Genomic DNA, 25,013 nt, shown 5'->3' on the forward strand with positions numbered 1-25,013 from the left:
ACAAAGACAATATCCACATAATACTGGAGTATAATAAAAGACATACATTTTATTCAAAATGCTTAAACAGTTCAAAATCAAATCATATTCTTACTGTTAATACTTGATTACACTTAATTATATCTGTATTATTTTAGAATGAAAATCTCACCTTAGAAACATAAGGTATTGACCAAATGTAGTCCAGATATTTCCTGAACTCTGATGGTTTATGTGTGATGACACTGAAATTACACTGATGGCGCCTTACTATCATACACAGGGATAAAGTCCATCCCACCTACAAACATTAATCAGTAAACCTCGCAGTGGCAGTATATCTCTTCCTCCTGGGAGGTCATTCCAGCATTTGAACTGGAGTTACAGAGAACATTTGGTAATCTCTCACATAAACAATCAGAGTGAGCATACTACCAGGCACAAGATTCAGCTTAAAGGCAAAAGTGAAAAGAAGAGATTGATTCCTGAAAGGAGAATGATAAAGAAGGTGCTGATCGGGCTTCTATGTGGTGCGGTCGTTCTGGCTGTGGGGATCCTCATTGGAAACTATGGTATCGCAAAGAGCAGTAGCTCTGCGCCATCCTGGGTGAAGGATGTGGCAAAAGATGTGGACGAGAGTCTCATCAAGAAGTTCCTGTCTGAGGTGGACAACATCAAGATTGGGGAGAACCTCAAGTGAGTTCTTAGAACATTAAATTAGTTGGGCACTCATTCCTATGTGTAATTTTTGATAAAAAAAAATGTTGAAACAGGAATCATACAACAATAGGAGAGAAAGAAAGGATTGCCGAGCAGTCATGTGGACAGCTTTTGTGTTATATTTTTACAATATAGTATCTTAAAACACTAACAAGATGCAATATTAGAAATTTAGCTTTACTGGGATCTCATACATCTGCCTGAACATCTCTGAAACATTTCTTTAAAAAGACACAAGACCATTGAAGCTAAAACATGCATCATTTTCACCTCTTTGGATTCCCTATTACCCTTTTTGATCTTCCACAGTAGTACATCTGAATTAGTATATTCAGCCTCTTCCCAATGGCTTCTACCTTTACAGGGAGCTGACAAAAGTGCCCCACATGGCCACCACAGCTGGAGATGAACAGACCGTGCAGTATATGCTAAAGAGATGGCAGGACACCGAAACTGGTCTAGATGAGGCCTGGAGAGAAGAGTACATGGTCTACCTGTCTTTCCCTAACCCCGATGAACCCAACAAGGTCACTGTCGGTGAGTTGCATCATTCATCTTCCATATCAGCGTAAGCATTTTAACTAAATAATCCAAGAGATATGAGGAATGAACTAACAAGTAACTAAAAAAAACATTAAAAGGCGTGGTTTATCTGTTGTTCTCTGCAATCTCTCTCAACACCAACACCTACAGGAAGCTGTATTATCTCTTTTGTATAACTTTTAAAGGTGCAAACATTAAGGATGTTAAAGTCCACCACTGACCCAATTGTATTCACCTATTTCCAAACTAAACAGTGGCTGTGATTTATTGTCAGTTGACTCATCTGATGCTGTGCGACACACTATCAGAGAAAAAGAGAAGGGTTACACTCCGGACCAAAGTGATCCTGAGGTGGTTCAGCCGTATGCTGCATACTCACCTGCTGGACATGCACAGGTAAATACCTGCATCCAAACAGATCTAAAACACTGTTTAAAGAACTCTTAAAGATATCCCACACATCCCTGTAGAAGTCTGCAGTGTTGATACTTTTAGGGGTGGAAAAACTACATTCATGTCTCGCAAGAAAGCCAGACAATACAGTTTTACCACAACAGATGTTTCCAGTAGTTTACAGAACCAGGATAGAATCATAAAAGACTTTAAAACTCTGTGTTTATTTGAATTCCCCTTTCCATACAATATTTGGAAAGTAACACTATAGAACTCACATGATTGTCACATCTCTGTGTCACATGGTAATTTACCTGTCATAACCTTTGAGGACTATCTCTGAACTTCCTGCCCAGTTTGACAAGGACAGAAAATAATCACAAACATATAAGTATGATTTAAGATCTGTGTTTGATGCACATTGCTGGTGATAATCTAAGACTTTAAGAAGTATTACTAAACGTCTGTTTTTAATGATGTTAATGCACCATCATAAAACGTAGATGTGAAGCTCAGTGAAAGTTCATACATGTCCAAACACTGAGAACTTTCTAGTAAGGATATGTAGATAAGCACTGAATCTCTGTGACCCTGGTTCCACTATGCTCTGGGTCATGTCTCACATGCTATCTCATGTTTTGCTTGAACTAACCGGAGCCTTCTGGGTGAGGTAACATTTCTTTGGTAGACAAGGTCAGAACATAAATGTTTTTGAAAAAATTATCAGCCGTGCATTCTTTCTTAAGGTAACTGCTGTACATAGAACAGACCGTAGGTTAAACAAACATTTTCAAAATTGATATTTTTCTCATGTTGGCTGAAGCTCCATTACAGTGATATTATTGGTTACTGAGTGGTGCAGATATGAAAACAACAAGACCAAAGTGTTTGGCACATAATCACGTACTGATAGGATAAGTAGTTTTAATGCAAACTGAAATAAGTGTAAATAACTACCTGTGAACACTGCGGCCATGAAGGCCAGAGATTTTTAGGGAAAGAGGAAACTGCAAGAAAAAATTGAATAAAGGGGCACTCCAACAATCTTTTTTTATTTGAAAACAAACCACAAAAATGTGTAGAAAGGAAACTGAGGGAGAAGCTTTGTGAGTAAGCTTGGCAATGTGAAAAAGTTTTGCCATGAAAATAAAAATAATTTGCATTTTTTATGGAAAGAGTATTATTCCATCAACTCTATACAGTCAACGATCAATATCAAATCATTCCAAATCATACCATACCAGTACAAATACCAAAAACAATACCATGATATGATACAATAGGATATGATGAAATATTATTGAATGTAATTGGCCACAAAATAAAGTGATGGGCATTAAGCACAACACGATATGATATGATATGATACGATATGATAATATATGATATAAAATTATTCAATCATTTCGACGTGAAACAATGCGATACAGTATGACACGGCATGACACGATACGATGTGATACCACATGCTACCATATGATACGACTCAGTACGATACAATACTGCATGAAACAATATGATATGATACAGTAAGCCACAATATAATACAACACAACACCACATGGTAGAGTATGAAAGGATACAATAGTATATGATACAACATGATATGATCTGACACCTTACAATACGATATGACATGATACGATACAATAAAACATGCTATAACACAACACAGTATGACATGACATGACAGAATATGATAGGAGACAATGCGATACAACATGATACCATACGATATGATATGATACAACACGCTACTATACGACACGATACGACACGACTCAGTACAGCATGAAACGATACAATACAGCGTAATGCTATACAGTATGGCATGACACGGAATGGCATAATACAAAGCATTACAAAACAATATACCATATAATACACCATATGATTTACATCTCTACATTTGGAGTACACACAAAATTCTTGTGCCCTACTAAAAGTATTCACACTCAGTGAAAAATTCCTCCACATGGACTACGAGAGAAAACAAAAAGACAGAGAAAAGTGTGGTGAAAGAGCTTTGCTAGAGGATGGGAGAAGCACACACAGGAAGGTGCCCTGACTGGGACTAGAACTCATCCCCAACTGACTCTTCTGACGCTCTACCTCCCCTTACTCCCTTGACATGTCAGGATAGATGCTCATGTAATCTTTGTAACATTTTTGTATTGCTTCTTGACATTTTCTGCTGGTTTCAGGGGAAACTGGTGTATGCTAACCAGGGGAAAGTAAGTGACTACCAGGAGCTGAATAAGACACTGAACCTGAATGGAACCATTGCCATTACCAGATACGGTGGAGCAGGAAGAGCTGCTAAAGTGAGTCTGAGCTAACAGGTGGATCAAATCTTGTTGTACCCTTTTGTGGCACTTGAGCTCTGAGGGATTAACAAGTATCATTAGAAAAGTCAGTATCACTGATTTTTAAATGATTTCTTTTATGAGTCCTTAAAGTCTGGAGGATGATAATTTATTAGACTGCAGTTTTTGCCTGTAGGTCATGACCCATGATGAGGAAGCACAAATAATCATGCAAAGTTAAATATATTACTAGGACTGTAAAGGACAAATTATCCAGTTACCCTAAATAAGCTGAATGTTTAAGTCTAACGTATTTTATTAACCATAAAAAGTTACTTTGAAAAATAATTTTATAACTGTTTTTCTTACACAATAAACCTCAAAGTGCACAAAATTGTCAAATGATGAAATTTATAAAGGATTTTAAAAGAACATTTAACAAAAGCCATGTATGTCCTCATCCAGGCCATCAACGCGGCACCCTTTGGTGTCATTGGTGTGCTCGTCTACACAGACCCTTTAGACATCAATGATGGTCTCATGTCTGACATCAATGAGACATATCCACACTCCTGGTATCTGCCGCCCTCTGGTGTGGAGAGAGGCGCCTATGGTACTCACTATGGAGACTTGCTCACACCCTACCTGGCTGCTAAAGGTAACCACTAACATGCGTAATCAAGGTTTAGTCCAGGACAGTGGTGTTATAAATATTTTAAAGAAGCTATTTTACCACCTTAATTTTATGTTTTACTTTATTTCAAAACATGTTAGAGGAGACCTACAGAATTCCAACTGAAGACATTACAGGGATTCCTCCCATTCCTACACAACCAATTGGATTTGAGGATGCCTACATTCTGATCTGGTTTGTGATGGGTGACATGGCTTATTAAATGATACAATCCAAAATAGCTGTTTGGAAACTAACGTGGTTTGCACCTTTTCAGTGTGCTTGGTGGGGAAGCAGCGCCATCTACATGGCAGGGAGGATTCAACTGTACCTACAACCTTGGAGGCCCAGGGTTCAAAGATGAATCCACTTTTAATGCAAGGTGGGCAACTGCAAGACAGCTTGAGCCATTATGCATTTTGATCTGAACAAATGCTTCATTTTTTTATTCTCAAAAGGCAATAGAAAAATGGGCTGCAACAGAAAGCAGTTGAATTAGTCTCTTTCAAATGACATGAGTTAAGTGATGATGGTAATAGCTTTAATTTATGAAGAACTTCTGGTGGGACACGAGGACGCTCTTTAAGACAGATGAAATCAGAACACTAAACAAGGACAAAAATGTAGTAAGTACTGAGAGATGAGTGTTTTAATGTACTTGTATAGGGCCATTTTACAACCAATGCTATCTCAAGACACTTCACAAAGAGGGCACACCTCAACCACTGGGTCCTATCCTGGGTTGTCAGAATTGGATTTGCATATATTAACCAAAATCATTATACAACACTTATTAAATAGGTTTAATAAAGCTCCATTGGACGGAAAAATCATGCACGGACCTGTTTTATCAATAAACCAATCAAAATTGATGTTGATTTTTCTATAGCTATGTATCACTTCCTTTATTTGGGTCTTATTGGGGAGGACTCAGCTTTTCTTAGATACAAGTAGAGGGGGCTCTAAGGAAACAAGAATCTATACCCTGGTCTAGATCACTGATCTAGACTAGGGGTTGCAAACTTTACAGCCCACAACTCCAAAAATAAAGGTGCCAGAGACCGTGGACCCCCAGCATACTTTAAGGTAGTTGAAGTATCTCTAAATCCAGTCGTGCCCATTCAAGAGGATTAAAAAGGATTTTAAAAAAAATTCTTCGATTTCAGTATGAATCTTACCAAATGACCATGTTTTTATTTGACATTTAAATAATTCTATTCATATATTTTTACAAAAAATTGATAAAATATACTTTCTTAAAAAACTGAAAAATATTCTTTGTTTTTTGGGAGGCATCTGGTGACCCCCTTTAAGTGTCTTGTAACCCCCTGGGTAGTCTTGACTAGATCTAGACCATTCTTTTTGTTATATTATAGACAATAATCCACCCTCAGCACAGCACTAAGCAACATTTAACACAGTTACAGTGGCAAGGAAGAACCTTTAACAAGGCAGTAAGCGTGAACAGAACCAAACTCATGTCTAAACTATGTTGGAGTTGTAAAAGGACAGAGAGAGGGAGAGAGAGAAAGAGAGAGGAGAGGGGTGTAGAAAAATAGCAACAGGAGAGCAACTACAGTGAATAACATGGATTTATGGCTGTCTTGGCCATAATCCATAAATAAATACATGAGTTCACCCTCTATTATTTGACCATTACTGAAAATATGATAAGTTATTCTGTGCCGCATCCATGTCTCATAAACGTGTCCTTTAACTTTTGTTTAAATTAGATTAAAATGAATTAAAAACAGATTATGATCTTTTTCTGACTATAACATTTCAGAGCTTTTAAAGTGAGTAAAATCAAGAGATTGCGGATGACTCTGTCATGTTTCTTTTCACTTCTGAATCTCTACTCCAGTGATGTGAAACTGGACATTTACAACTATGCAGAGGTGAAGAACTCCTCCAATGTGATGGGCATCATCAGAGGGAGTGTCGAGCCAGGTGAGACTGGTCACAGTGTCCAAATCTGCCATCAGATTTCCTCTTTTTTTAGGTTATGATTTCTCTGTCTGCCCTGTGTTTATGAGTAGACAGGTACGTGATCTACGGGAACCACAGGGACAGCTGGGTTCATGGTGCCATCGACCCCAGCAGTGGGACGTCGGTAATGCTGGAATTGACAAGAGTGCTGGGCCAGATGGTAAAACAAGGTCAGTACAGTAAAGCTGAAGGAGTAGTATAATTGATTGTGATGGATTAAAATTAATATCAGGGGCTTTCTGTGGAAGGAAAATGGAGGCCTCGCAGATCTATCATCTTTGGAAGCTGGGGAGCGGAGGAGTTTGGCCTTATTGGGTCTGCAGAATATACAGAGGTAATTTGCAATGTGTCAGCAAGATTCAACATACATTTTTATCTGAGCAACATCTAAATGTTGTTTGTTAAAGCTTTGAAAACAATAAATGAAAAAAGCTCACTCTTTAAATCTTACATGATCGCATAAGCATTATGATGGCAGCTACATCATACAGCAAAGCTGACACTATTAGGCTTTTTACAAAGTTTTAAAATGCTGATAGTCTTTATCATCTGCATACAGTTGAAAAAATCATGAACTTGTCTTTTTCACAGCAATACTTCACAAAGCTCAGTGAACGCACGATTGCTTACATAAACGTGGACATAGCTGTCTTTGGTAAGAAGATCCCTTTCTACCTCTTGAGTAAAATGTCAGTGAAATGTATGCAACAACACATAAGAGTAACAATCATCATTTTGAAAATCTTGTAATTCTTGTAATGCTCTGAGCTAACATTACATGAGTCTTATTTTTCTGTGTACCTTTAATGAAATAAAGTGCATGAATAGACCTGTGTCTGAAAATTATACCTTAGTGTGTCCTGCTCTTACCAAACAATCCCATTACTTGCTGCCTTAGCCAATGCCACCCTCAGAGCCTCAGGGATGCCGTCACTACAAAGTGTCATCTTCAAAGCTGCTAAACAGGTGAGCTCTTAAAAACATATCTATTAGTTCAAGTGTGTCTCTTCAGCCTTGTTGTATTAAAATAGTCTGCAAGACAGCAGGATACTCTCACATGAGGCTGTTTGTTCCTCAGGTTGACGCACCTGGCACCTCCATGTCTGTGTACGATAACTGGAAAAAATATTCCAACCGGACAAGCCCAGAACATGGAGTCATTCCCAGGTAACAAGAAGTAACTTATCACCTTCTGGGGGATACTAGCTGACCATGGATTTCTTTCTAATTTCTCCATCTTGGTTTTAGATTTTGCACGATTCATTATTTGTTGGTCTTTTACAGACCCATCTCAAAAAACGAGTCCATAATTCTGTATTAGTTTTAGAGAAGAATAGGCTGATGTTTGGGGGGGGAAGTAGAACTAGGGATCTTCAAAAGAGATGATTGGCCTTCATCAGTATAATGTTGACACTGATGCTGTGAGACTTATCTGTTTCACTAGCAAGGACCACACCATCAACAGGATGCAATTTGTTCCATATTTATAAATGATATTGAAGTGATGATTCTTCATTAGATTATAGTTAATGTCTTAGGGGATCTGCAATGGCTCCAGGACGTGATGAATCATTTTTTACTTGAACCAGAACTTGAACTCATTTTGTTTTTTCAAGTTGTTCTTTCTACACAGAACATTGTTTATGTGTTGTTTGGTCCTGATTTGTACAAGTCAACATGTCGATATTGGAGCTGAGTGTATGTTCCAAATGGAAATCTACAGTCTCTTTAAGAAAAGCTGCTCCTTGTTTTCTTTCCTTGTAACAGGATGGGTTATCTGTCAGGAGCGGGGAGTGACTATGCCCCTTTTGTCCATTACCTGGGAATCTCCTCCATCGACATGTCTTATACTTATGACAGGGTAATTAACCTGACTCCTTTTTTCTATTTTTGCTGCATTTCTGACCTTTGTGCACCACGGACTGAATAAACGAACATGGCATTGTAACAGTGACATCATCTAAGGGTTTGTGAACTCATATTTGAAGCCCTAAGTATATCACTTTGGCTGTTGCCATCTTGCTTTTTTGACAATATAAATGACCACATATGGATCGAGACTGGATAGACATTTCTAAATCTCCATCCTGGTTAGCACATTTGCACACTGTTTGCAAGTCTTGTACTAAAACTCTCTTATAGTGTATTTCAGTCTAAATGGGACCATAATTTACTTCATAAACATCATGCTGCAAACAAAAAAGTTAGACTTAACAATGACACCATAGACACATTGGTAGAAATTTTACTGAGCTACTAATAAATGAAAAGTTGTTCTATATTTCCATCTGGTTACATTTTTAAACGTCTTTCTATATATTGCCTACAGTGTACATGTAAATAAAAACTATTCCAAATGTATGTCATTAAACTTACTTTTTTCTCCTTTGAACAGACTAAAACAAATGCTCGGATTTACCCCGCTTACCACACAGCATATGACACCTTTGACTATGCTTCAGAGTTCATTGATCCAGGTGAGCAGTGATTTCTCTCATGCTCAAACATATTGAATGGTTTTGTACTGAACATCATGTTCAAACAAAAATCCCAGATGTTACATTTTACCATCATAGTACGTCTGTATTTCCCTTTCAGTCTTTCCTCTGTTTCTATATCTTCTGTGTAAAATCTTCATTGTACCACTTCCTCCTCTCAGGGTTCTTCAGTCATCAGGCGGTTGCCAGGACAGCAGGAAGCATCCTTATTCGTTTGGCTGACAGCCTGGTATTGCCTTTTAACTGCACGGACTACTATGAGGTTCTCAAGGCCTACCTTGAGAAGGCAGTGGACCTATATAAGACTAAACTGCAAGAAAAAAAAATTTCCATGGGTAAGTGCATGGGAGCTGACGTGTTTTCACAATTCAAAGTTGTGTGCACACATCGTGGGTCAATGCATATGGAATAATTACTTGACTCACTCCATTATGTCTAAATGTTGTAGAAATATCAACAACTGAAACAACAGAAGCAGAATCTACTTCTTGAAAAAGTGCACACAGGAATGGAGAGTTGAAATCTTGTACCATGACGCTGCATTTCTGATTTGCCTCTTGTTGCAGAACCGCTGGAAAGTGCGGTAGCCAGCTTTAAGGAAGCAGCGTCTCATTTGGATAAGGTGATTTTCGACTCAGACTTGGCAAATGAAACGTAAGAGCACATATCAACACATTGTGATCTCATTTGCCATTTAAAGAGGTATGAATGCCATGAATATTTAATCTCTTTCTCTATTCCATAGACCACTGAAAGTGAGAAGGATCAATGATCAGCTCATGCTGCTGGACCGGGCTTTCTTGAATCCTCTTGCTTTTCCAGATAAATATGCATTCAGGTAAGAAGAGGTTCTTTCCAATTGTAAAAAAAAAAAAAAAAAAAAGTCATGTTAGGTATTACTGTGGGCAGCAATATGAAAGGATAGTTAAGGTTTCTGTTAAGGCTGTTATAGGCTGAACTGTTACAGGCAATCATGTCCATTTATGAGTTGTATCCAAATAATGCAAAACTGATAGCATTCCAATAAGCCTCAACTGTTAAGGCTGCTTATCTCAAGGCTAACTCCCTGATCTTTGTTGGGTTAAACCTCATGAATATTTTAGGCTAGCTCTTCTTTTGTTGAGCATACTTGAAAACTGAAGAGATTAGGATAGCTGTTTTCCCCAAGTAAACACCAGCCTTGCAGTATATCTTAAACTGTAAAAGTACACCTTGATCAAAATTCATTAATGAGACCCTTTTATGGCTTTGACTGCAAGAGTATTGCTGGTAAAAAAAAAACCATAATGCTGTGCTCCACCTTTTTAAGTGGTATAAATCAAGGGCAGCGGACAAATCATTATCATTGACAAGTCAATGAGTGGTGAAAAATAAAACTTGTCTGTAGCCTATTTGATAACCTATTAACTAGGATAAGACAACAGCCATCTTCATGAATTCTTTTAGAAGGGGCTGAAAGCTAGCATCACCATTATGCTGTAAAAGGTTTAGTTTTTTGTGCTAAACTGTAGCATATGGTCTAGTTAGTAATTTCCATCCTTGCTCACATTATTTTAAAATAACTTGATGTTAGCTAAATAGTAGCTAAAGCAATGAATGCTAATGGTTCCATTTTGTTGTAGTACCATAAAAAAGGCTATGTGTTTTTTTTTTAACAACAAATGTAAAGTTATCCATGGATTAAGTGCTTTCTTACATTTTGAATACAGAGAATTAATGTTAGCTTGGCAGTACCTGAATGCTAATTTGTTCTCTAAGGCAGCTGATGAACTGCAAAGTACCCTCTTTAACATGTGTTACAGTATCTTTAGTTGGTATGTAGTTTTATTGATGACGATTAAAAATCCCAAAGCCCACCTAGGCTTACCTCAAGGAACATCAGGGGCACAGTATTTGGGAACAAATGCTCCGCTCTTGTTGTCAAGGTGTAGTTGCATATTATGCTACATGCGTTAGCTTGGAATTTCCATCCTGCTAACATTATTTTAGATTACTTAATGTTAGCTAATTAGTAGCTAAAGAAGTAGCTGAATGCAAAGTTGTTGTCTAAGGCATTAGCTCTTAAAATGGGGTATAAAACCCCCTTGGGGGTTGTGAGACACTGAGGGGGGTTACCAGGTGCTTTCCAAAAAATACAAACATTCTTTAAATTATTTCAAATTGTATATTTTACCCCTTTTTAGAGAAAATTATATGCATAAAATAATTAGCTTAATGTAAAATATCAAAACATGGTCATTTGGTGAGATTTATGCTGAAATAAAAGTAATGCTTGATAGACGAAACATAAATCAGCACACGCCTATACTTAAATGTACATGGCTGTATTCAACTTTGCTTTAACCATCTACAGGTACAGTGGGGGTCCCTGGTATCTGCCACTTCTATTTTGGGGGTTGCAGGTTGAGAACCCCTGGTCTAAGGCAACAGTGAGCTATTGAATCAGTTGTTTTTTTAATATGAATAAAGAGTTCATTTAAATTTTCCTAGTTTTTCAGAGACTAATTAGAAAGTCATCATCATGATTTGACAGATTCTCAACATAAGCTCTATAGTCTTACACAGTACTCTAAAAACAATTGTTCTCAAGGCACACCTAAGATGAACCCAAAGTCCCAAGGGACACTACTATGTAGTCATATCCATGCAAAATAGCCTCTTTTCCATGTGTAACAGTATTTTTAGTTGATACGTAGTTTTACTGGACACACCTGGACTTGCCTCAAGCTTTCTGTTCACTTTGCAAAGATCTAGTTTCAAAAATATTTTGACAGATATAGGATGCTCCTAACCTGACATGCCAGATGGATGTGTTTCACACATCCATCTTGAAAACCTTTGATAAACAGCGTTTGGAAAAGGGCAGAGCCTTTGAAAAAAAACTCAGAGGGTGATTGGATGAAAGTTCTAGCTGTCACATCTTTACGGGCCAATCAGAGCAACAAAACATGCGGCATCGTTGCTGCTACTGGGGTGTGCTTGCGCAGCTACCGAGGAATAAACTTCACATAGAACTGCATAACGCGAACCATGGCAATTGTGGCAACTGACATGTCAGTACACGACTTTTGTATTCTTTGAAAACAACTCACTGCTGTTCTTTCTTCTTCTTTTAACGAAGAAAGGTCTTCAAGTTCTGATAAAACTGGCGCTATAGCAGCATCTATGCTAATGTCTTCCGCCATAATGGCACCGGCCTCTTGTTGCTGCTTGCTTCCGTCACGACTCCACCACACCCGAAAGTACTGCTGTTGCTGATTAGTCCTTTTACTTTTTAACCAGGCCCTGGATTTGCCAGTGAGAAACAAGGAAACAGGCATATCTATCTGCTTTGCAAGGTTAGGATGTTCCTAGATTAATTTCTAATTTCAAACATACTGCTGCATGGTAATGCAGAAGTAAACGCTGTTGTTTCACAGCAAAAAAAGTTCCTGTTCAAATCCCAATTTGTGCAGAGTTTTCATGATCTCCCATGCATGGGTGAATTCTCTCCAGGTACTTCAGCTTCCTCCTTAGACATGCTCATTCCATTAATTTGTGATTCTGTAGGTGTGAATGTCAGCTCTATTTGACAGGTGACCAATCCAGGGTGCACCCTCTTGCCCAATGACAGCTGGAATTGGCTCCAGCTCCCTTGACTCCAACCGTACAAGTGCTGGAAATGTCAAACACGGCATGTTTTGCTTTGAGCAAGAATGAGTCAGATGAAAGATTATGACTCAGCACACTGACCAACTCTTAGCATGCTAACAGATAGATTTTAAAGGATAACTATGTTTGGAGCTATGCTTACATTAGTATGCTGACTTCTTAATTGTTGGTATAAAATGCTGCTTGTATAAGTACCTACTTCAGGAATAATTTAAGTACAGAGCTGCCAGTACCGTTTTTCATAGATGATAATTGATGAAGGATTGATGTGTCATGGTTGCTTGTGAAGTCTACCTATGATTGATCCCTTTCTCTCTCTCTCTTCATTGTCCTGTTTGGTAAACAGGCATGTAATCTGGGCTTCAAGCAGTGCTGGACAGCCAACTTTCCCTGGTTTGGCTGATGCCTTCACCAAAGCTGAGTCATCAGGACAATCCAGTGACTGGGGCAAAGTGCACTACCACCTGTCAGTTCTGAGCCAGGCTATTGAGGGCGCCGCAAACACACTGGTGGATGTAATATAGAGAAATAGAGGGAGGAAGAAACTCTTTTATCTCAGGGATTTTTTTTTTTTAAACACAGGGAATTGAAGCCAATTAGAGATAAGGCTGTGTGCAATGGTGGGACTTTTTATTGGATGATTTAAAGTGATCACTGGTTAAGCATCTCCAGGAACATATGAATGTCTTCTGTCTTTGTCACGTGTATGAAATACTTTAAATAGGATGAATATTCCTTATTAAAGTGCTCTATTAAAGTTTAATTAAAACCATGTTTTGTGCCACAATGATTTCTGCAGATTTCCAATTGAAGAAATCCATCTGCACTAAATAAACTACAATCAGCAAAATGAGAACAAATACACAAAACTCCAACGCAGACTACTTAGCAGATAACATACATATAAAGATTACCCAGGTAAAGCCCATGAAATATTTTTTTTTAGATTTTATTTTGTATTGTGCTCATAAAGCAAACACTTAAAACATTCACAGGTTATTGATTGTTTGTAAAACCATAGTTTTGAGTTTAAACCTCAGGAAAGTAGCCTGTACTTCAATTCTGAAAAAGCATGCCTGAACAGTTTTTAATTTTGTAGATGCGTCCCCATTTGTCTTATTGAAAGAGCCAAGAATTAACATTTCTTAAAAAATTATGATAAACAAATACAAACACAAGATATTTCCCCAAAGCAATAATGAGTCACAATAAATTTTGGATCATGGCTTGCTGATATTTTTTGATGGTAACATAATTTTGATGTGCCTAAATCAGCTTCCCTGAGATGAGCGCCATGCCAATGGACCATCTGTCAATGAGAAGATAAACAGACAGGCACTGTAAAACTTTTAAGCATGCAATATAGATCTCAAAGTTTACAGTCCAGAAGTCTTGGGTCAAGGCCATCTTCTCATGTAAATGGACACACAGAAGGATTTTATCTACAGTACGTTCAAGTGCAAAGACAACTCAAGTCTAAACATTAGCAAACAGTGCCTATAAAAAACACACACCTCCTTGGATGTTTTTGCCCTTTTTTATTTTATAAATCAAAAATGGTCTATATAATTTGGCTTTTTTGACCAAAAAGTGACAAAAAGCTCTGTCAAAGGGAAACAAGATTTCTACAAAGTAATGTCAATTAAATACAAATATGCAATATATCACTGCTTAAACATTCACCCCCTTTAGGTCAGTATTCAATAGATGTACCTTTGGCTGCAATCAGAGCACTGAGTCTGTGTGGATAGGTCTCAATCAGGCTTGCAGATCTGGACACTGCAATTTTATTCAGTTCGTCTTTGCATAACTGAACAAGGGATGTTTAGTGCCTTGGAAATGTCCTTGTATCCATCCCCTGACTTATAATTCTGAAAAACCTAACCGAGTTTCTTGGATCTTTCTTTTGTCTTCATGGTGCAATGGTAGCAAGGATTACTGATTAACCAGTGGCTGGACCTTCCAGACACAGGTGTCCTTATACTAAAACCACTGGAGACACATACACTGCACTCAGGGGATCCCCATTTCACCAATTAGCATTACCTTTGTTGATTTAGGTTGGTCACTTTGGGGGGGGGGGTATTTATGCTACCACTTGTTTTTACGATACATTACTTTGACATTACTTTGCACATTAAAGACTTATAATTTGTTTTTTTTGCCAAAAAGCCAAATTACACTGACCATTATTGATTTAAATATTCAGTAAAGAGTAAAACATTCAAGGAGGTTAATACTTTTTATAGGCACTGTATATAAGCTCTCCCCAAAAACATTACATGACTACCAGAGTGAAAAGACACCAGATCATTCCTAACCAGGGTGGAGATGTAAAAATGTGAATGATATCATGTCTCTAGGTTCATTACATAAACAAGAAAAAACATCCTTATGGTCTAAGGGCCTAAAATGCACTCTCTTGCAGCCTGCTGCCTTGGTTGGCCTTGTTTGGGAGTCGCAGTGCTTGCTGCTGCCACCAGGGGTCACAAATGCCTTTAAACAATCAATCAGCTTACTTAGAGTTTTGCATAAAGATTGTCTCTGTCACTGAAGTGGCAACAGTTAGTGACAGGAATTCCAGCACTTTTTGGTCATCTAGATCATCAAGCTCTTCCAGCTCCCAAATAGAGACCATTTGAGATAATTTGAGATTTACTTAAGTTATGTTAAATGTAGCAATATTTTGACCTGTAGATTATATATGTGCATGCATGCTTATTTGTGCCTATCCTAATCATTCTTTAAAATTTAGAGAGAAACAAAAAAACAAAGTTAAGGGCAACCTTCTTGCTATCCCCTTTGACACCCCTTGCATAAAACATGTTAAAACATCAGGCGTGAATCTTCAGTACATGGCGTGTCTGTGGCAGAGTGGTGTGAGGAAAAGATAATCCTTTCATTCTTCCTCTTAGATAACAAGATACATAGAAAAAAAGGGAAACTGGTTCTTAAGTAGGAGCTGGCACCTGTTGTTAACATAAAAGAGCTGGGCTCTTTGAACCTGCTCTTTTGCAAACAGCACATCACTAATAATGGTGGATACAAACCCAAGATATTCTGCCCTCCAGACCGAATATCATTTTCTCAAATTCAGCTGCAGATCATGCTGAATAATACCATTCAGCCTTTATATTGAAGTGCAAGATGAAATACGTGAAAAGAGTTGGTAAAGAAAGAAGCAGCATGAAAAACTGTTACAGCTCTATTTCCTGTTCAGGCTGTGGTGTCGATACAGGTCTCTCAGGGTTTGCCTTTTTTCCTCCTGGTTAAAGTTTATTGAGTTAGTCACACCCATATGAGCCACTGCAGAAGCCCAGTGCGGTGTGTAAATGAATAACAGTCTGTCTATGTGGGTTGGTGGATGAGAGAGGTGGATGAGTTCATTTATTTTTAATCTTTATGCTCCTTAAAAAGATGGGCTCCTGGATATTCTTAAATTGCAAACACTGAGAGATGGAGTTTGGCAGTTCTGAAGGGTTTAAAAGATGCCTTCAAGGCAACAAGAGACGCCTCTGAGCTTTAGAGGCAAGCTGCAGATCTATCAGTCAAGGCAAAATAAATGTTTATATGATAAACAAAAAAGGAGGAGGAGGCTTGAATGCAAAGCAAAACACCTTTTATGTTAAACTGCAATTTTGTATTCAGGCAGTAATCCTTCTGACATTCTGAACACCATGCTGCAGGACTGACTGTCTGATTTGTGCGTGAGGAATACACTGAGCTCTTCCTCAGTATTTTTAGCAGTGAAATATTTACAGAAGATGGACTATTTTTTTCAGCAGTGCTCTACTTGACATTCACACAGTTTGACATCAATATTTGCAAAACTGCCCAGAACAACCAAAGTCTGTCTGTTCTAGCTCACTGAGCAGTTTTAGCACTGAAGTAGAAGCCTTTTAAACTTTAAATGCCTCTCCCATGCTGATTTTTACAGCTTCAGGAATGGAAATCAAACCAAATCTTTGCTTCTTTTGAAACTTTAAGTTATCTCTTTTTTTTACATGGTTAACAAGAGGAGCTGTCAGAATGCTACATCAGTTTCTGGTGATTAACTTTGTCCTCAATTTGTGCCCCTGATTCAAACATACTAACATTAATTAAAGAATACTTTCAAGGGCAATTAAACAAACTTTTTTTCATTAAGGATGCTTTTCATTGCACATCATCTCATTTGTTATTCAACGAGCTAGTTATTTTTTCTAAATAGGCAATTCTTCTAAAAAACTAGACAGGATCATCTTTGGAGGGGCACAATAACACTTTTAACGCTCAAGGTAAGGAATTTGGCTGTGTTTTTATTCTAGAGGCTGAGGAGATGTTTCAAGGCCAAAAAATAATCCTGATGATGTCATGGTGATGTCACACAAAGTTACTTTACAACAGAGATCTTGTATTGTGTATGAGGTCCTAAACCTACATATTTGCCAGTCTGAGAGGTTCCTAGCAACAGTCCAAACCAAAAAACATCTCAGCCACAGTTACTAGACACATGCATAGGGGTCTTAATGAAAAAAAAAGCAATGTTGCATTATGGGAAGTGTAGTATTAGTGTTTTTTGGACTGGTGCTAGGAACCGAGGAATAACATATTTGCATCTCTGCTGCTTTAATGTTTGACAAAAAAAGTGCTGGATTAAGTGAAAATGAAAGGATCAATGCAATAACCTGAATATACAAATTTAAATATGACCTTTAAAAAATAAGACTAATTTTTTATACTTGCTTATGCAAGAAAGAAAATAAGTGAGACAAAGACAGGTGCTACTCGCCAGTCGCGGAGTTTATTATTTTAAATATACATAGACTTTTTTTCCCCCATATTAAATACCCCTCCACCCTTCCCTCCCTCCCTCCCTCCCATTCTTTCCCTCACTCTCAGTTTTTCACTTTCTCCTTTCCCTGCTCCAGTGAGAAAGCTCGTCTGGCTGAAAAAACACACTCTACTTTGTGCAGCATATTGCTTTTTAAGACATTTGCGAAAAACATAAATTAAAATCTACTACAACTTGTTGTCTTTTTTTCATTTTCTGCATCAACATCAGTCTGTTCTGAAGAGAATCTAAAAAAGAAAGTTTTAAAAAAGAAATCAGCACAGTGTCCCTCAGTCTGGCTACATTTAATGAATCCCCTGTGTTCATGTCATTGTATGACCCTCCTGGTTTTAAGTGTTCACAGTGGTATGTACCAAGATTTGTGAAAAAGTGACTGGTTCAATCTTTTCTTCAACATGCTCTTCAACAGAGTTTAGTCAAATTATATGGGTAACTTTTTCTGTTTTGTTTCAAATTATAAGGACATCCAACAAGCTAGCTGGTTCAATTTCAGCCTTTACTCTCTCTAGTGTAGTGCCTTTTTATAGCCTCCACTTCACTTGTTAAAACTGTTTAAGTGTGTTTTATGTTAGGAGGGGGTCATTCTTTAATGCAATCCACAGTCAGCAGAGTACCTTTACTTTATGGCCTTTCGTCAATCAAAGCTGTGAAAATTATTGGTCCGATGAGGCGGTTAGAGCTGCAGGCAGAGTGAAGGACAGTGTGATACGGCACTAGAGGAAAATTCAGGTGTTTCAGTCACAAGGCATGCATGTTAACACTGAAGAGTCGCCACCACAAGTGTAAAATATGTGCTGTGTGTGAGTCTTCTCAGTCTGTTTGGTGTGTGTCAGTGTTTGTGCAATTCTATTTTAGATTTTGTCAAAGTCCTGCTTTTGACTGCATGCACGCTCCTGCATTATTTCTAACAATGGAAGATACAAGGAATGCCCTGTTTGGTTGAGTATTATCTTTTTTTATTATTTTAAGGGAACAAATGCACAAAAGCAGGACTTTTACTCTCACATAAACTATCATTTGTGCACGTGTGTCTCATGTGCATGTGGTGTGTCTCATCAAGTCTCATCAAGTTTTGTGTCCATCATTCTTGCAGTCTGTCTGTTCCTTTCCTCCTTTTTTAGGAAGCACAGGAGGGGTTGTATTGACGTCAGAGAGGGTCAGTTGGGTCAAGCCGAGGTCACACGCGGGGGGAGTATTTAGGGTTTCTTGGCACCTCGGTGAAAGATTTCAGCTCATAAGGGATCCCTGTGTCCACTTCGATGGATTTGCGGGAGAATAGCAGCCGTATATCATTGTGCAAGTAGATCTTCCCAGATTTGGAGCTCTGGAATCTGAGAGGAAAGGACAGAAAAAATGGTTCTAACATTACATTTTCAGAACGTTTAAACCTTAAAAATAAATAGTTCACAACTATTTAATAAAAACGTTGCAATTGCATTACATACCTACAGGAGCACAAAACATATCATAGAGAATATACAGAACACTGTGTTTTTCCACTACAGTCCCTCTTTATCATAACATTCCTGCTTATAAAGTATAACTTCATTCAATCTTTTTCATGTTATTTTCTAAATTTAGGTCACATTTAAAGACATCACAGCATAGTTTAATAAAGTAGAGCTAACAGAACAGTAACTTCAAATGGCAAAGTAAACAAAAGAAAGTCTTACCTGAGATGTATCAGGTAGCAGAGAATCTTCTTCCTGTCTTGAACTCCACCCCCTGGTGACGCCTCGCCTCTCCCCTCCAACCCCTCCTCTACAGGCACCAGGAAGATTCGGTGGCGTAGGAAGGTCATGTGATTGACAGGCATGTCGCTGAAGTTGTATGTCACCAGGAACATCTTCACCACAGTTTTGTTGGGATTAAATAAGGTCTGAAAGCAGATGTCAGATAATGTCAGCATATTAAGCATAATTAAAAATGAAGAGGCCATCTTTAATGGTGCTTTTCCATATATGGTAAAAGCCCAACATGTCTGCCCTCAACTTGTTTGTTGTTGGTTTTTTGCATTTTAGGGATCATATCTAGTACCTGCTACCTTTTATTTATTTATTTATTGTGTGTGTGTGTGTGTGTGTGTGTGTGGGGGGGGGGTCACCTGTTGTGAGGTTCCAAGCAAGTATTGTATTGTATACAATAATCTCAATGTACTCCATTATTATTGCGCTCAGCCATGCTATGACAGTCCCATCTATGTTGAGGAGGTACTACTATTAAAGTTTATACTGTAAAGGAAAACTAAGCGCTTGGTACCAAATCCAAGAAGAGCCAAGCTGGTACCACATACAAAAAAATGCACCATGTCCCTGAAACTACCCAATAAAAACCTGTCTATAGTTTTATCCTTGCAATGACAACTACAAAACTACGTATGCTTCAATATAATATTTTCAGGATATCCCATGAAAGAATTTTCCTTTAATAAGCAACGGGGTCTTTTCACTTTGTGGGAGTGAGATGAGGCTGTGATAAAAAAGACAAACTTACCACTTGTATGGTCCCTGCTTTGGGTATGCTGTATCCTTTCTTTCCTAGAGGCTCGAGAGATATCACCCCCTGTGAGGGAGAAAGACAGACATTTGCCATTTATTAAACTAGTGGCTATACTTTGATTTATTCTACTAAAAGTTAACTCAAACATCAGGATCAGAGACAGAAAAAGTAGTATGGCTGCAGTTGATCCAGAAACATCCTCTTATATTATGCATAAATTAAATCCAGAATAGCAGAGGACTGTCTTGCTGACTAATGCTGAAATACTGGTTTTAATCGCAACAGCAATGACACAAAGAATCTGTTTACATTTAATGGCAATTAAAGTTCAAAGAACTGAAACAAATGAGGCTTGACATTCACCAATTTTTACACAACAACTCACAGAATGAAACATGAAGCCACAAAACTGACAACAGCTGGTATCCAAATGGTCCAAAACAGACAAGTCTTAAACAAAGCATGAAAGTTGTTCACACTTATTGCTTACTAAGGACTCTATAATATTCTTTTATATAGGACGTTTGTGAAGAATGTGATGTATTCTGGATTCAGTGCTGTTGTTGACAGTTGTGGAAAAAGGCCTCATGATATATGCACAAAAACCACACCACATATTTTATACATCTGGCTCTGAAGAGGGAAACCAACATCAGCTGGCACCAATCCTATATTTATTTTCAGTAACTGTACAGATCTCTTTGTTTTCCTTTGGATAAGCGTTGTTTTCATACTAACAAACAAAAACCTCTCTTGTGCAATAAAACTGTCTGTTTTTTGTTTGTTTGATTGATAATGTTTTTCTTGACCAAGTTTTTCCCACAAGCACACATAAAAAGAAACTGACCAGGAAGGGTGAGGGTGCACTGTGCTCCGAGATGTCATAGTACGTAACCTGCACAGGCAGGGTGACGTGCTGTGGGCAATAGGAGCCACTGGCACCAATCTCTGCTGTGAAGCCTTCAATCCGGCCAGATGGGGAGAAGCGTCCCTTCAGTATGGACTCCTGGAAAATGCCAAACACAGAGATGAAGAGAAATTAACATAACTCTAACTCCTGATGCACTCTGAGTTTAGCATGGACCAACGCCCTGCAAGCCAACTGAGAATTCTTTAAAAAAAAAACAGATTTATTTATATTTGTTCTGATTAAAACCAAAGTAGTGATGAGCACAGTTAAGGACACATCTCTTGCCCAGGACAGTCTAAGTAATTGTCACCAAGTTTTTGGGTTTGGTTCAGTGTAGTTTGGTACATTAAATCCTGGTGTTGCTTGCTTTTCCACAGCCAACCTTACCCTTACTTAATACATGGGGAGTAAGCCAGTATTGTGTCTAACCCCATCCTAAGACAGATAAAAATGCTTGTTAACCCAGCAGTAAGGTGCCAAAAAAGCCTTACGTTGTAATGTTGTACTTGACAGCATCCTAATAAGAGGTGTTAAAATACAATGCCTAAAAAAGTATTCACTCCTTTGATGTTTTACCCTTTAACTGATCATATGAATTAATCATTGTCAATATAATTTTGCTTTTTCAACAAAAAAAACCCAAAACAAAAAAGTTAAGTTGAAAACAGATTTCTACGAAGTAACGTCATTTAAATAAAAACATGTCATGTAAAAAAAAAATTGACTGCATATTCACCTCCCTTCAAATTATTATCAGTAGATGCACCTTTGGCTGCAATCACAGCACTGAGTCTGTGTGGATAGGTCTCAGTCAGGCTTGCACATACATGTATGGACACGGCAACTTTACTCAATTCTTTGCAAAACTGCTCAAGCTCTGTCAGGCGTGAACAGCCCTGTTCAAGTCCAGCCACAAATTCTCTATTGGATCGAGGTCTGGGCTCTAATTCAACATTAACCTTGCTGATTTAAACCATTTCTGTGTAGCTTTTACTGCATGCTTTGGGTAATAGTCTTGCTAGAAATTAATCTTCTCACAAGCTGTAGTTCTCTTGCAGACTGAATAAGATTTTCCTCCAGGATTTTCCTATATTTTGCTGCATTCATCTAACCCTCTACCTTTAGAAGCCTTCCAGGGATGGCTGCTGAGAGGCATCCCCACAGCATGATGCTGCCACCACTGTGCTTCTCAGTGAGGATGGTATGTTTGTGGTGATGTGCAGTGTTTGGTGGCTGCCAAACATAGCATCTTGTCTTGATGACCAAAAAGCACCATTTTGGTCTCATCAGACCGAAGAACTTTATTCCACTTGACCATGGAGTCTCCCACATGCCTTTTTGGTGAACTCTAGTCAAGATTTAGCAAGATCCCCATTTCACTAACTGTGAGAGCACTAGCACCAATTGGCTGGACCTCTGTTGAATTAGGCCAGTCCCTTTAACGGTTTGAATACTTATGTAATCACATATTTTACCTTGCATATTTTTGTTGAATTGACATTACTTTGTCAAAATCTGTTTTTACTTGGACAATAAAGACTTATTTTTGTATAAAATAAATTAAATCACTTATCAGCAATAATAGAAGGATTCCAATCTTACAGTAACAAATTGAACCATCTTTTTGCACTGTCTGCACTGCATTTATTTGTGAATGTGCAGTAATACAACATATTTTTACTTTACTACTTGATACTGTCTTGACTGTCAAGTCAATAACGATATATCTTTTCTTACATACTTTTAAATATTTATCTTTATAGAGATTTATAGAGATAAGATTATAGTCATGCTCTTCTTCCTCTTTGGCCTTGAATGTTTGCCGGTAACAAAGTGATAGAGCAATCTATTCAAGTTAATTATTTGTGTTTCCAAATTAATGTTGATATCCAACCAAAATCAGGGTGAATTCTTTGAGGAGGAAATGTCCCTCTTCTTACATACATATAACATAAAAATAAGAAAAATCTCACAATAACATGTAGTCCGTTGGAAAAACACTTTAAACTCTAAGCTTTACTGTTATGCTACATTTACACATTGTGAACAACTTTAAAAATTCACAAAGGCAGACTTTATGACTGAGCTGATATACTAAGAGACCCAGGAATCACCAGCCTCCTCCACTCACATCTTGGTCTCTCAATACACAAGTGACACAAGCACCATATATGACCTGCAGTGTTTCCAGAAGTTATCAAAATAATCCTAAAATTTGTACCTCAAAGTTGCCGAGAAGTGCTCTGCTGATGGTCGATGAGGGCCAACTGGAACGTGTGGAGTGGCTGGTGTGTGTGTGTCTCCCACTGCGGAGCTGCCGACTGAGTACGACCACAAACACACACAAAACAGACCGGTGGTTAGTGGTTAAGATGACACTAATTTTGTCTTAACCGACATGTCACATGCTTCTGAGTGTGTCTGAGTATTCAAGTCCAGACAAAGTACCCTTTAATTTAGAATAACATAAAACCTACTGTGACTCCCACCCTCTATCCCTGTGTTGACTTTGTTGCAGTGAATTTGAATAACATAATCCATAGAGTGCATGCACCAACACACACAGACTTTAATCCAATACACCTGCTGAAGCCAAACTGTATCACTCTACGTATATCCCCTTTTAAATCCTTTTTTAAATATCTTTAAATCAATAATATAGCTTTATCAGAAATTGTATGGAGCGCTCACCTTTTCAGTCGAAGGCCATTTTTCAGCCGTCTCCCTGATCTTGTGCAGTCTGTGGCAGTCTAAGTAAGGAGAAGAAAAGTATAAGTCCTCTTCTTACATTCAGATTTCTGTCAGCACTTAGCAAGAACAAAAAAGCCAATATCTTAAAATATTGTAGTTAAAGTAAAATTCTCACTAAGCAAATAGAAAAAAAGATCATCAAATCAAGTATTGGGCTTGTCTGTGTTAAAGTGAGAGAAATTTGTAGTTTTAATTGGTTGTTTCAGGTTTCCTCTTACTTACTGAACACTGACTGTTGGACGTTGCGTCAGATGAAAAAACATTCCCCATTTCCAGGCTACCATTCATCATAAAGCCCATCCAACTGTCAAAAGACTCATCGCTAGCCAAACTTTTGCTACCTGCTAGCCATTTGCTAACAGCAAACCTATCACTCATGGCTAGCTTACTGGGATAAGCTAACCTTCGGTTACACTGGCTTTCTAGCCTTAACTCTTTGTCAGCTTGTCATCTCAGTGTCACAATCGGTTGAATCCACATCCAGCATCCTAAATGATCCTCCTGGCTCCACTCACCGTGTCACTGTGTTTTCTAATCTTTTATCACTGAGATACCCTTGGTGAGTATTCACCCTCGCTCCCTTTTCAACTGATTCTTCTTCTGACCTCTCTGTTTGAATCGTTGAATCTGTTTCCCTCACACATACACCGAACAACTGTAGTCACCTGGATTCCCACGACTATATGAAACCTAACTAGTGAACTAGTGAACCCCATTGTCCCCCGTAACAAACTCACTTTCTGGCCTCCCGGTGTTCAAAAATGGTCAGTTCCCTTCCAGAACCATTTATTTTAAGAGGATGTATGTGTGGACATGTGTGTGAGAGACACAGCGCACTCATGTGGGGGGAAACAATAAACCCTCCCTCAATGGGCTTTATTCTGGAGCTACTCAGCCTGTTCCAGCATGGTGTGATCATGAACTGGCCTTCACTGCATTCTTTCACTTTTATTTATTCCCTTAGTTTGCCTTTATTTATGCCTCAACATCTTTTCTAAGACCGTCACGGCTAACAGATGTCTTGACACCATCTTTAAACAGCTTTTCCTTTTTTCAGGATTCAAAGCTATAGAAGCCTCAGCATACGGTAGACGCTGTGTTTTCACTTTAAAAGCATGGTATTTGCATGCAAATGTGCACATTGTGTTTTTTATTGTATGCTGCAGCAAAATTATTCAGAACTCCTCTCTAGAGGTAGTCATTTGGGGATGGAAAATTGTGTGATCTTCTTCTGTGTTATTTCTTTATTAAAGTTTTATATGGAATA

The 25,013-nt window shown here is 38.2% G+C and overlaps 2 protein-coding genes across 6 annotated transcripts in view; one reads left to right on the top strand and one right to left on the bottom strand.

The window, feature by feature from the left end:
• The first annotated feature begins 367 nt into the window (after window positions 1-367).
• On the top strand, window positions 368-13,444 carry naaladl1 (N-acetylated alpha-linked acidic dipeptidase like 1). Its single transcript, XM_041788221.1, has 19 exons — window positions 368-675; window positions 1,064-1,236; window positions 1,517-1,638; window positions 3,840-3,959; window positions 4,407-4,599; window positions 4,716-4,809; window positions 4,892-4,996; window positions 6,479-6,564; window positions 6,654-6,773; window positions 6,852-6,937; window positions 7,195-7,258; window positions 7,502-7,569; window positions 7,682-7,770; window positions 8,371-8,464; window positions 8,999-9,080; window positions 9,263-9,436; window positions 9,668-9,755; window positions 9,847-9,939; window positions 13,099-13,444. The coding sequence occupies exons 1-19, from the start codon at window positions 476-478 to the stop codon at window positions 13,274-13,276; spliced, it is 2,229 nt and encodes a 742-aa protein (XP_041644155.1). The 5' UTR covers window positions 368-475; the 3' UTR covers window positions 13,277-13,444.
• Window positions 13,445-17,616: 4,172 nt separating this feature from the next.
• Window positions 17,617-25,013, bottom strand: part of LOC121510118 (protein FAM214B) — a 39,158-nt gene continuing 31,761 nt past the window's right edge. For all 5 annotated transcript variants that reach the window (XM_041788036.1, XM_041788033.1, XM_041788034.1 and 2 more), the window contains 6 exons: window positions 23,687-23,745; window positions 23,217-23,316; window positions 20,933-21,091; window positions 20,080-20,148; window positions 19,260-19,465; window positions 17,617-18,917 (listed from right to left, as the gene is read on the bottom strand). In XM_041788036.1, coding sequence (XP_041643970.1) covers window positions 18,764-18,917; window positions 19,260-19,465; window positions 20,080-20,148; window positions 20,933-21,091; window positions 23,217-23,316; window positions 23,687-23,745 — 747 coding nt within the window. In that variant the 3' untranslated portion in view covers window positions 17,617-18,763. The remainder of the gene's footprint in view (window positions 18,918-19,259; window positions 19,466-20,079; window positions 20,149-20,932; window positions 21,092-23,216; window positions 23,317-23,686; window positions 23,746-25,013) is intronic.

This window comes from Cheilinus undulatus, linkage group 5 (assembly GCF_018320785.1).
Source record: "Cheilinus undulatus linkage group 5, ASM1832078v1, whole genome shotgun sequence".
Classification (NCBI taxonomy): domain Eukaryota; kingdom Metazoa; phylum Chordata; class Actinopteri; order Labriformes; family Labridae; genus Cheilinus; species Cheilinus undulatus.